Source organism: Salvia splendens, chromosome 7 (assembly GCF_004379255.2).
Source record: "Salvia splendens isolate huo1 chromosome 7, SspV2, whole genome shotgun sequence".
In the NCBI taxonomy this organism is placed as follows: domain Eukaryota; kingdom Viridiplantae; phylum Streptophyta; class Magnoliopsida; order Lamiales; family Lamiaceae; genus Salvia; species Salvia splendens.
In genome coordinates, this window is record NC_056038.1 from 29,517,793 (window position 1) to 29,529,216 (window position 11,424).

The following is an 11,424-nucleotide window of genomic DNA, read 5'->3' on the forward strand; positions in this document are numbered from 1 at the left end:
GGCTTCAGGGGCATTTCGATAAAAAAAAAAGGAAAAAAGTACAAAAGGTACAACAACGTGCAAACATAAGTTCAGAGATTGCAAATAATATTTTAAGAATGAACTACATAAATGGTGTCTGATGTTTCACTTTCGCACATAAATGGTACCTGATATTTATTTTATATCGTTTCCAGTACATATAAATCACATTTTTGGTACCTTATGCAATTTTCACCTCAAAATACTCTCTAAACAAATTCATTTTTCCATTTGTGTCATAAAAGATATTTTGGGCATTGACAAAACTAGTACCAAAAGTGATATTATAATATCTTGTCTCATTCTTCTCACTCTTTATACTATTATTATTAATCAATATTAATAATATTATTTTGATGTTATAAATTAATAATTAATTTATTTTTTAATATCCTTTAAACATACTTAATCATAATTATAGTTATAATTATATTTAATTATTATAATAATATTATTATTATAATAGTAAAAACTAGTAGTAATTAATAAATAATTATTATTATTTTATATTAAATTAATAACTAATTAATATTTTTTTAATCAAAATGTAAAGTTGTGAATTGTATTCACAATGATAAAGAGTTGAATATTTTTAGTTAGGTATTTCAACCCTAAATTGAGTATAAATAATTTAATTAAAAATATTCAATTGATTTAATTACTTTAAATAATTACTTTAATTAGATGTTTTGTTATTGATTTATATTATGAATGCAATTAGATGTATGTATAAAACACTGAAAAGAAAGAAGAAAAAGAAGAGAAAAGAAAAAAGAGGAAACATAAACTAAGGAGAAAAAAAGAAGAAGAAAGGTAGATAAAATACTAAAAAGAAAGAAGAAAATGAAGAAAAAAGAAAGAAGAATAAACTAAAGAAGAACAGAAATAAGAAAGGAAGAAAAAAACCACATATTTGGTTCTATTTAATTGAAATTTCCAAAAATATCATTCATAACAAAAAAATCACATGTTTGGTATCTAGGGTTATTTTTATCATGAGGTACCAAAAACGATATAAAATAAATATCATGTATCATTTATGTGCGAAAGTGAAATATCACTCTATTTTTAAAATCTAGAGACGTACGTGCAAACAGAAAAGATACATGGGTCATTTTTGTAATTAACTAACAAAACAAAGGTCTTTGGTTAAACGCCTAATTGGACAATTTTTTTCTTTCTTTTACTGATCATACATTCTAGTATGCCAACTAAAATGAAAATTTTCTTCTTTTTTTATTAATCTATATTACATATTATACCTTGCCTATATTTTCGAAAGATGACATTTCCTTCTTTTTGGAGTATTATTTTTATTAATTTATATTACATCTTATTTCATATGTGCTCCATCCGTCCGTAATTAAATATCCCATATTTGACCAGCATGGGTCTTAAGAAATTGTTTGACCGTAGGAAAGTGGGTAGAAAAGTTAGTGAAATGTGGTCTTAAGAAATTGGTCCCTGGACTATGGGTTTATCTCGCCCATAGTCGCTGGACTTTAAAAATATCGCCAGACATCCCTGGATTAAGGGTTTATCTCAAATTTGGTCATTTTGCCATTTTTTGATACAAAAATGCCCTTTTGAGCATTTGGACAATTTGGTCTTTTTACACTTTTAACATTTTAAATCTGATATTATTTTAAAATTATCACTCTTTCCTTTTGTCATCCTTCACTTTGTTTCTTTATTTCAATATTAGATTTAATTTTATAAAATTAAATTTTAAATTTTGATTTTTAAATATTAGTAAATTTTTATTAATTATTAAAATTATTAAATAACAAAAATTAATAGTTTTAATCAATATTTGATAGTGTCTAATATTTAATCAATAAGGTATATCGACGCCAACTTAGTTTTAATCAATATTTAATAGTTTTAATCATAAATAGATTACATGACACGATTTATTCTGAAATAAATGCATCTAATGTAAGACAAATATAATTTTCTTTTATTTATTTGAAAACAATCAAAACTAATTAACTAACTAGAAAATTTCAACAAAAATACTCCTATATAAAATTTTTAGTAGTATCAAATTTGTAGTCAATTTCATAATATTTAATCACAAGCAATTATAACAAACGAACGAAGGCTAAATAGAATAGCTCTTATTTTTCCATCATGATTAATACTCCCTCCGTCCCATAATAGATGTCACACTTTCATTTTTAGTTTGTCCACAAAATATGTCACATTTCCTTTTTTGGATAAAGCTCCCTCTCACATTAATATAAATATACTATTTTCTCTCTCCACCTAACACACAAAATAACATCACCTAAAATCTAATGTCAATCCCCAAGTGTGTCATCTATTATGGGACGAAGGGAGTATTATTTTTCTGTACTTCTTCAATTCAGCTGAATATTGTACTTAAACAACAAAAATTAAAAGTTTTAATCAATATTTACAGTGTCCATGAATTAATAGTTTTAATTTAAAAAATTTATTGATATTTAAAAATCTAAATTTAAAATTTAATTTTATAAAATTAAATCTAATATTGAAATAAAGAAACAAAGTGAAGGATGACAAAAGGGAAGAAGAATGATAATTTTGAAATAATATCAAATTTAAAATGTTAAAAGTGTAAAAAGACCAAATTGCCCAAATGTTCAAAATGGTATTTTCGTATCAAAAAAATGACAAAAGGACCAAATTTGATATAAACCATTAGTCCAGGGATGTCCGGCGATATTTTTAAAGTCTAGGGACTATGGGTGAGATAAACCTATAGTACATGGACCATTTTTGTAGTTCACTCTTTATATATTGGTTTTATAATAAAATGTGAGTGAAATGAGTTAGTGGAATGTATGGTCCACTTAACAAATAGAGTAAAAGTGAAATGAGACATTTAATGGCGGATGAACGAAAAAGAAAAAATAGGACATTAATGGCGAACAGAGGGAGTAACACTTTTATTTTCTTTCTGTTATTAATCCATATTATATCTCTCTAACAATTTTCTTTGTTTATTTATTTTGTTAATATATTGTACATCTCTCATTCATTTCTTTTCTTTCTTTTACTAATCCATATTAGTACATCTTATCTCATGGCTAAAAAATATCTTTATTTTCTCTTTTAACAAATTATATGAGTACATCTTATTTCATGCTTATTGAAATGGTTCCTTAAATTACTTTGTGAGATCTAAAATTTATTATTGCTTTTTAATTTTATTTTTTTTAGTTAAAATTATTTTTTAAATGTTTAATTATCTTAAAATACATAATTTTGATAAATAATATTGCATCTCATCTTAAGCGTACCTAAATGAACTTTTAAAACTTTATAATATACTATTTTACACTATATTTTACTTATTTAAAATGGATATTTAAAATACTTTTACTACTTTGGCTGAAGAATAAAATGTGAAATGAACTCATTTCGAGATTTTTCTTACTTTTATTTTACACTAAAATTATAATTTTATGTCTCGCTAAAGTATAAAAAGAACATCATTTACATCGGCTGAATTCACGTCTCTCTAAAATTGTAACAGCATCCGCTAATATCCTACTCCTACTTATATTGATTTCTGAAAGAAAAGTCTTTTCTTTCGTTCGTAATATATAGCGTATTTATGTTTTTTTATTATTTTCAAATACTACAGATGGAATTGCATTTGTCTTCTTAACTTTATGCGTAATTTATGTTATCTTTTTATTAACTGAATTTTACAATACTACAAAATTTTACAATATCTGAATTGGAGTCTAATAGATTTAATTTAACAGAACAATTAATCGGTTCTATACTTTGGATTAAGAGTACTTGCGTGAAATTTGGGATCCAAAGTCCAAACATCTATCTATCTATTCAGATATTTGTGGAGTAATTAAAATGAACAATAAAATAATAAATTAAATAATGATTTTAAAATCTGAATCCATGATCCAGATCCATATCCATATAAGATAAAATTAGCGCCCGCATGGGCGTTGCGCAGTTGGTAACGAAGGGGCAGATCTTGTTGCAATGAGCCTGAATTCGAATCCTACTGTGGTCGTGTAGTTGCTTCCATCTCTCAGGTACAAGTGTGAGACCTTGGGAGATGGGCTTCTGGCAGCCAATAGGTTAGGGCCTCCCCTTAACGGGCTACAGCATACCCTGATTGAACCCCCTCACATGATGTCGGGCTGGAGTGGGGCGCACGGAATCGCTGCCGCAATAAAATTAGCTATTCAAAGGAGTCGGGAGGTGGGACCCGCACAGGGCTAATAATTTTATTTTGTGGAGATGAAGCAAACATTAAAATTCAAAAGATGAATACTGATTTTCTTAAGATGACATCAATACTTTTCCACCCGAAGACCAATCAGTCCAACCTTCAATATTTTAATCTGCTGATAATCATCATATAGTATTTTTTATTGCCGCAGTTTCTACAATAAAATATTGATAATTAATTGAGTAATTAATATGGTCACGACAATAACAGAAGAGTAACACGACTCCGGTGCGAATTGAATGGAATAGTATATTTTTTGTTGCCGTTTTAAATCAAATAAATACGGCGAATCTCTATTTTTGTGGAAACGAAATTAAGACATCCTTTTAGGGAATCATTAACCCCGAATATACAAGAGATAAATAAAATTTAATTTTATTCGTCATAATCATTTGGAATTATTATCATTTGAGAATCTCGAAAAAGAACCCAAGAAGAAATTTGCAGTGCTGTTATCCAAGTCAACTGTGATTCTCACACTATTTATTTGGCTATCCACTTTCTCACTTCTCAAACAGCGCTCACTCTTTTGAGGTATTCATTGCAGCATTCAATTCTTCATTTTCTTGTCGTTTATCCATCCACGTTGCTTCTTCAATTTTCTGTTTCTTTCATCATATCAAACGATTCATTCATTTTTAATCTGTTTGTGTCCCAAACCGCATTGTTTGATGCTAATCTGTATACAGTCACATTTGTTTCTGATTTTGGGCTTTATATTCTTACAAAATATCTCTTCAATTTGATTTTTGGTGTGTGTACATCATTTTTTAGTATTTTTAATCAGTCATAAATTCCAGATTCAATGAGATATGGCAAAATTCTTGGTTTTGTTTCGAGGGATTTTTTTTATTTCAGTATTATAAAAAGGGGGATTTTGATGCTAGAATGATGAATATAGAGGAAGCTTACAATTTGGAAAAAAAGGTATTGGGATCAGATAATTTAGATGCCTGTCTTCTTTTATGTTGACATATTCATTATATGTGACTGGTGAATACCATGACTCATGCTTATTTCTGGATCCCTATGAATTTTTTGACACAAATTTAGAATGATCGTGGTATATTTGTTTTCTTGTGGATCACCTATTGTGTAACAGGCCTCACTGAGATTAGTAGTATTTGTTTTGGCCAATATCTTTGGCTGTAGGTAGCTGGTGAACATGGAGGGCGGCGTTGTTAAACCGGATAAAACAGCGTTCACGGATTGCTGGCGAATATCATGGCAGAAACCTTATATTATGAGGCTTGCCTTCTCTGCTGGTCTTGGAGGCCTATTGTTTGGTTATGATACAGGTATACAAAACATACATATGCAACGACTTGTCATAACAATCGAGTTTCTCCACTGTCCGTGAGCTTGCATCGATCATATCTTGACTAATGAAGGTGTTGCTTAACCTCAGGTGTTATTTCTGGAGCCATGCTCTATATTCGTGAGGACTTTAAAGCTGTCGAAAAGAACACTTGGTTGCAGGCGAGCGCTTCCCTTCTTATCAGTCTATATTTATGTCATTTATGTTTGGAATGGTAAAATGACCTTGTATGTTCCACCTATGCAACAGGAAACGATAGTTAGCATGGCCGTAGCTGGTGCTATTGTTGGTGCTGGATTCGGTGGTGTATTGAACGACAAGTATGGGCGAAAGAAATCCATTATGTTGGCTGATGTACTGTTTTTTATTGGTGCCATTGTTATGGCTTTCTCTGCAGCTCCTTGGATGATAATCCTGGGAAGAATTTTTGTTGGCCTTGGTGTCGGGATGGCGTCCATGACGTCACCACTATATATCTCGGAGGCATCACCGGCTAGAATCAGAGGAGCACTTGTCAGCACCAATGGCCTCCTGATCACAGGAGGACAATTCTTGTCATATCTCATCAATCTAGCATTCACCAATGTAAGTAGTTTTCCAGCCTTGGCCAACATTGAATTTAATTCTTTTGTACTAACATGTATGAATGTGTTTGAAGGCACGAGGAACGTGGCGATGGATGCTCGGTATAGCTGGACTTCCGGCCCTCATTCAGTTTTTCCTAATGCTGTCACTTCCCGAGTCTCCTAGATGGTTATATCGGCAGGTAACACATTACTATCCTGATGTTCTGATGGTTATATCCTGCATCTTCGACATATATGTGGATCGTTCTCGTTAGAGAAATGGTGACATTCCTGATGTTCTGATCAGGGAAATGTGAGAGAAGCTAAGGCCATTTTGGAGAAAATCTACCCTGCAGATGAAGTCGAAGACGAGATGAGGGCTTTGGAGACATCGGTCAAGGCTGAGAAGGCGGCCGAAAGTTCCATGGGAGACACTCTAATCGCAAAGATGAAGCACATTTGGGGTAACGACGTGGTGCGTAGAGGGCTGTACGCGGGTGTGACTGTGCAGGTGGCTCAACAGTTTGTAGGCATAAACACGGTGATGTACTACAGTCCCACTATAGTCCAATTCGCAGGGTTTGCTTCGAAGCAGACAGCCATGGCGCTGTCTCTCATCACCTCCGGCCTTAATGCTGTCGGGTCCATCGGGAGCATGTTCACCGTGGACAGATATGGTAGGAGAAGGCTGATGATCATATCAATGTTTGGAATCATAAGCTGCCTCGTCGTGCTGGCTGCCCTATTCTACCAAGCCTCCGAGCACGCCCCGCCTGTCACTAGCCTCGAGTCTCTTCACTTCGGTGCAAACGCCACATGCTATAAATATGTCCAGGCCTCCCAGCCATCAAACTGGAACTGCATGACTTGCCTCAAATCCTCCTCTGACTGCGCCTTCTGTGCTAACGGAAAAGTAAGTTTTTTATTTTTCAAGAATTTAAGATGTTTGCAATATGTATGGCTTGTATGAATCCTGTGTTTGTTTGTGATTAGTATGGTGCGGGAGCATGCTTGGCCGTGACGGTCGCAGTAAAAGGCATGTGTGGGGCGGAACATCGGACGTGGTACAAGAAAGGTTGTCCGAGCAAGTTTGGGATATACACAGTGCTTCTGTTGGGTTTGTACATCATAGCTTACTCGCCCGGAATGGGAACTGTGCCGTGGATCGTCAACTCGGAGATATATCCTCTAAAATACAGAGGCATCGGAGGGGGGATCGCAGCAGTATCGAATTGGGTGTCAAATCTCATTGTGAGTGAGACCTTCTTGACTCTGACGGAAACGCTTGGTCCCGCGGACACGTTCCTCTTGTTTGCGGGATTCTCGGCTATCGGACTCGTAGCCATATATTTCCTGGTACCTGAGACCAAGGGGCTGCAGTTCGAGGAAGTGGAGAAGATGCTGCAAAAGGGTTTCAGACCCAAGCTATGTTGCTCTTCCAAGGATGAAGACGACGCCGTTGAACTCAACTAGTTTGTGTTTATTATACTTTACTGTCTTTCTACTGATATACGTATGCCCACCAAGTGCTTATAAGTTTGATAGATTTGCATTATCATGAGTATTGATCGCCCATCTACTTGAGCTATAACAGATGAAATTCAACTTGAAACAAAAGGTGATTATTAAGAGGGGGAAAGGAATAAACTCGAACTCGATTAAATTAGTGATTAAGTACAAATGTAAAAGCTTTTACAATGAACCCTATCATGGTTAAATTGCACGACTGCATGTTGCTGGTGGACCAACTTTACACCAGGGGCTCAGGCCACACCCACCTCCATGCTTATGTTTCAATTCAACTTCATACCATATTCTTGCCATAGATTTCCCTCTTTAATTCAGATTAACCAGCACCTTAGCCTTTGTTACCTCTCATACATTCGACTTTATTTTTCAATTTTAAACAAGCAGGTCAAAGGATCACACACCCACTCAACTGAAAGTGAAACACTTAACTAGTGCAAAAAAAAAGAGCCATGTATTCAAGATATAAGATATTATTCCCATCAAAATACAAACTAATGGGCTTGCAGGGAGCCCCTCCCTCGCCCCTGCAAAACGATACATGAACGTAAAACATAAATACAACATCAGAATTACAACAAAGTAAGCTTGGGCAAATACTAAAACTTATGCCTAGTCTGAAATCCGAATCAGACTACCTTCGGGCCTCACCCAACAAAACCAAGGATGGCGACCGGAATTCTCAAGAAAGGAAAAAAAAATACTTAAACGGCAGCAGTCAGAAAAAGGGATGGATCACCTGATCAGGGCGAAGACCTCCCCAGAAGAGAACCAGTCAACCAAACATAAAATACAACTACTGAGGTCAGCTTCTTATCACTAACTAGTGGCTTCTTAATTTGTTTTCTCTGGGTATTTTGTTTAAATTACTCAACCACTCTATGTACAAAGAAAACACTTGCTATATACAGCCAACAGCAAGCCATCACAAAAGCATAGTATAATAATAAGCCATTTATTATACCTCTCCCACCCTTTTATGGACTTGAGGAAGAAGCTTCTTGTCTTGGCTCTCTTAAGTAACCAAGAAGCCTTTCAGCCTGAAAAAAAAAAACTTAAAGAGTAAGTTACAACTGGATGACAGCATGAAAAACGGCAGCTTTTAATATAAAAACTTAGAAAAGCTACACGCAAATTGTAGCCGAGCAAGGAAAGCAACACTTGAGCAGTTATAGATACTCTAAATAATGCAAGAATAAGATACCAAGACCACCAGCGACTAGAATTATACTACTATATGAAAACAATCAATATTAGCACCAACCCATCAAGATCAAGGCACTGATCATTTAGACTTTGGAAGGAAAGATTATAACATAAACTGCAATTATTATTAGCAAGTGGTGCTCCATTTTATCATAGATTCAAATATATATCTATGTCCCCTCGTTTTCACAATCATTCTCAATAATTAGGAAAATTACACGTTCAAACGGATTTGGGAGTAATCTGGTAGCAATTATGTTTGACTTATAGCAAAAATATCCAAGATCCCAAATGAATACTGCAAAACAGGTCATCCCAAAAACACATAAAATTCGGTAATCTAACTAAGTCTGAAATGTACTGAAATCTTGAAAAGAATAATCAACTGACTTTATGCTTAGCTTTAGCCGTCCCATTCTGGGACAGCGCCACCAACGGGGGAATGCCCCCTTCTCTGACAAGCAATCCCCTGTTCCTAACACTCTCGGTGCAAAGCTGGAGAAGAGTAAGCACTGCGAACTCCTTCCCTTTGCTGCTCCCATCCTCAATAACCTCCACCAAAGCTGCAATCCCGCCTTCCTCAATGATCGCCTCTTGCCCTATCTCAATCGCCGCCAAGCTGCTCAAAACCACCATCGCCTTCTCAGACAATCCAGTCCCCTGTTCAATCACCAGCCCCACCAGCGGCCTGACGACACCAGCGCTCACCGCTCTTTCCTTATTCAACGAAACGGAGCACAGCTTGTAAAGCGTCGTGAGCGCGTCCTTTTCCCCCCTGACCGAGCCGTTTATCAGCAACGCAACCAGAGGCGGAATCGCGCCGCAAGCCCCAATCGACAGCTTGTACTCGTCGACCAGAGCCAAACTCAGCAGCGCGCAGGCAGCGTTCTGCTTGGATGCCTCGGTACCCGTTTTCAGCACATAAATTAGGGATTTGACTGCGCCGGCTCTGGTTAACACGCTCTTGTTGTCGTCGTGGAGGGACAGATTAAGCAGCGCCGTAACCGCGTGCTCCTGCGTCGTAGGATCCGAGCAATTGAGAAGCGAATCAGAGCGGGCACCGCGCCCGACTCCCCAATCAAAACCCGATTATCGGCCCGATTTTTCGCCAGTAACCGCAATTTAGCCGCCGCCGACCTCTTGACTGCAATTGAAGAAGACTGCAAGCCGTCGACGCAGAGCTTGACGGTAGGTTGGAGGTCTTCCGGCGAGATGCTCTCGATTATCTCAGTAGAAAATGTTTCTCTCTGTAGGAAACCGGAACAAGGCTCCTGGTCGTGGTCAGAGGCCGTGGCTTGACTGAGAGTGGGATCCGGGAGAGTTGCGAGGCGCTGAAGCTCGCCGGAGATGTCGCTGGAGCAGGCGGAGAAATCGGTGAAGGCGCGTGAGATGTCCAGCATATCGTCGGAGTGGGTCTTAGAATCGGTAGACGATTTAGTGGCAAGCTCGCCGAGGCGTAGGTCGATAACGGAGTCGGTGAGATTCTCGGATAGGTTGGGCGATTTGTCGAAGAGCGGAAGGGATTGATCAGTGTGGAAGATGGTGGAGCGGATTGTGCGCATGGAGCGGCCCATAGAGCGGGTAACCGGAGCGGATGAGGGCGGCGGAGTGTAGTAGTAGTAAGGCCGAGCTTGGTTGTAGTTGTAGCGGGCATTGATGTTTGGATTAGATTGTGAGTGAGAGTGTGAATCATCTACGGAGACCATGGCTAGTGAGTGGCTGAAGCAAGGAAAGCCTTCACAATGTCGAGAGAATTGCAAGTTCAAGGAATTTTCATGGCCAATTGTAGTGAGAGAAAATATGGATAATAATGATGTTGGTTTTATTGAAGAGGAAAAATGGTAAATTTACGAAATGGATTTTAATTTTTTAATTTGTTTGTGTTTGGGAGGAAGAATTCATATTCATTTGAGTGGATTTGGTTGGTTGGGCCATGGGTGGCTAATCGGGCTTGGAGGTCGGGCCCACATCGTCGGCTGATGAGTGTGTTGGCAGTGTCGGGTGCCGTCATGGTATAGAGGCCTTTAATTCTCGGGAATGGATCCTCTGCTGTTTTAAAAAACACAGCAGAGGGTGCTGTCGCTAAAACGGCAATTACTTACTCATGAAACGCAACAAATTTGATGAAGACTTATTTCTTTATTTTGTTTTCGCTGTGGGGACATATTCAATATTCAATAGTAGAGTATACTATAAAATGGGAATATATGTACACGCCACATACCCCTTTCGCTCTTTTATAAAGTAAACTTTTTATTTTATTTTATTTTATTATGCATCGGTTCTGTTATTTAATACTCCACTAGATAGATTACGAAATTAAATATATTAGCTATATACATGTATATTAAAATACTTATAAATTGTGACAATATATGGTTTAATTAATATTTGCATATCATATTTTTAATTTAAATGTTAAACTGTTTTGAGTATTTAAAGACTTAAAACTAGGGTGGGTAGGTACGGTATACCTTATCGAAACCACCATACCGTATACTTTATCGTAAATTCGTTATACGAAAATGTCATAC

The 11,424-nt window shown here is 36.3% G+C and overlaps 1 protein-coding gene and 1 pseudogene across 2 annotated transcripts; one reads left to right on the forward strand and one right to left on the reverse strand.

Annotated features, from left to right (window-relative positions):
- The first annotated feature begins 4,674 nt into the window (after positions 1-4,674).
- LOC121741190 (inositol transporter 4-like) lies at positions 4,675-7,718 on the forward strand. 2 transcript variants are annotated; one of them, XM_042133886.1, is made up of 7 exons: positions 4,675-4,807; positions 5,426-5,571; positions 5,682-5,752; positions 5,841-6,176; positions 6,250-6,357; positions 6,465-7,070; positions 7,151-7,718. In XM_042133886.1, the coding sequence occupies exons 2-7, from the start codon at positions 5,439-5,441 to the stop codon at positions 7,628-7,630; spliced, it is 1,734 nt and encodes a 577-aa protein (XP_041989820.1). In that variant the 5' UTR covers positions 4,675-4,807; positions 5,426-5,438; the 3' UTR covers positions 7,631-7,718. The 2 variants fall into 2 exon arrangements, with proteins under 2 accessions (XP_041989820.1, XP_041989821.1); XM_042133887.1 differs by lacking the exon at positions 4,675-4,807 and adding an exon at positions 4,836-5,200.
- A 398-nt stretch (positions 7,719-8,116) lies between these two features.
- On the reverse strand, positions 8,117-11,047 carry LOC121741191 (annotated as a pseudogene).
- Between the last annotated feature and the right edge of the window lie 377 nt (positions 11,048-11,424).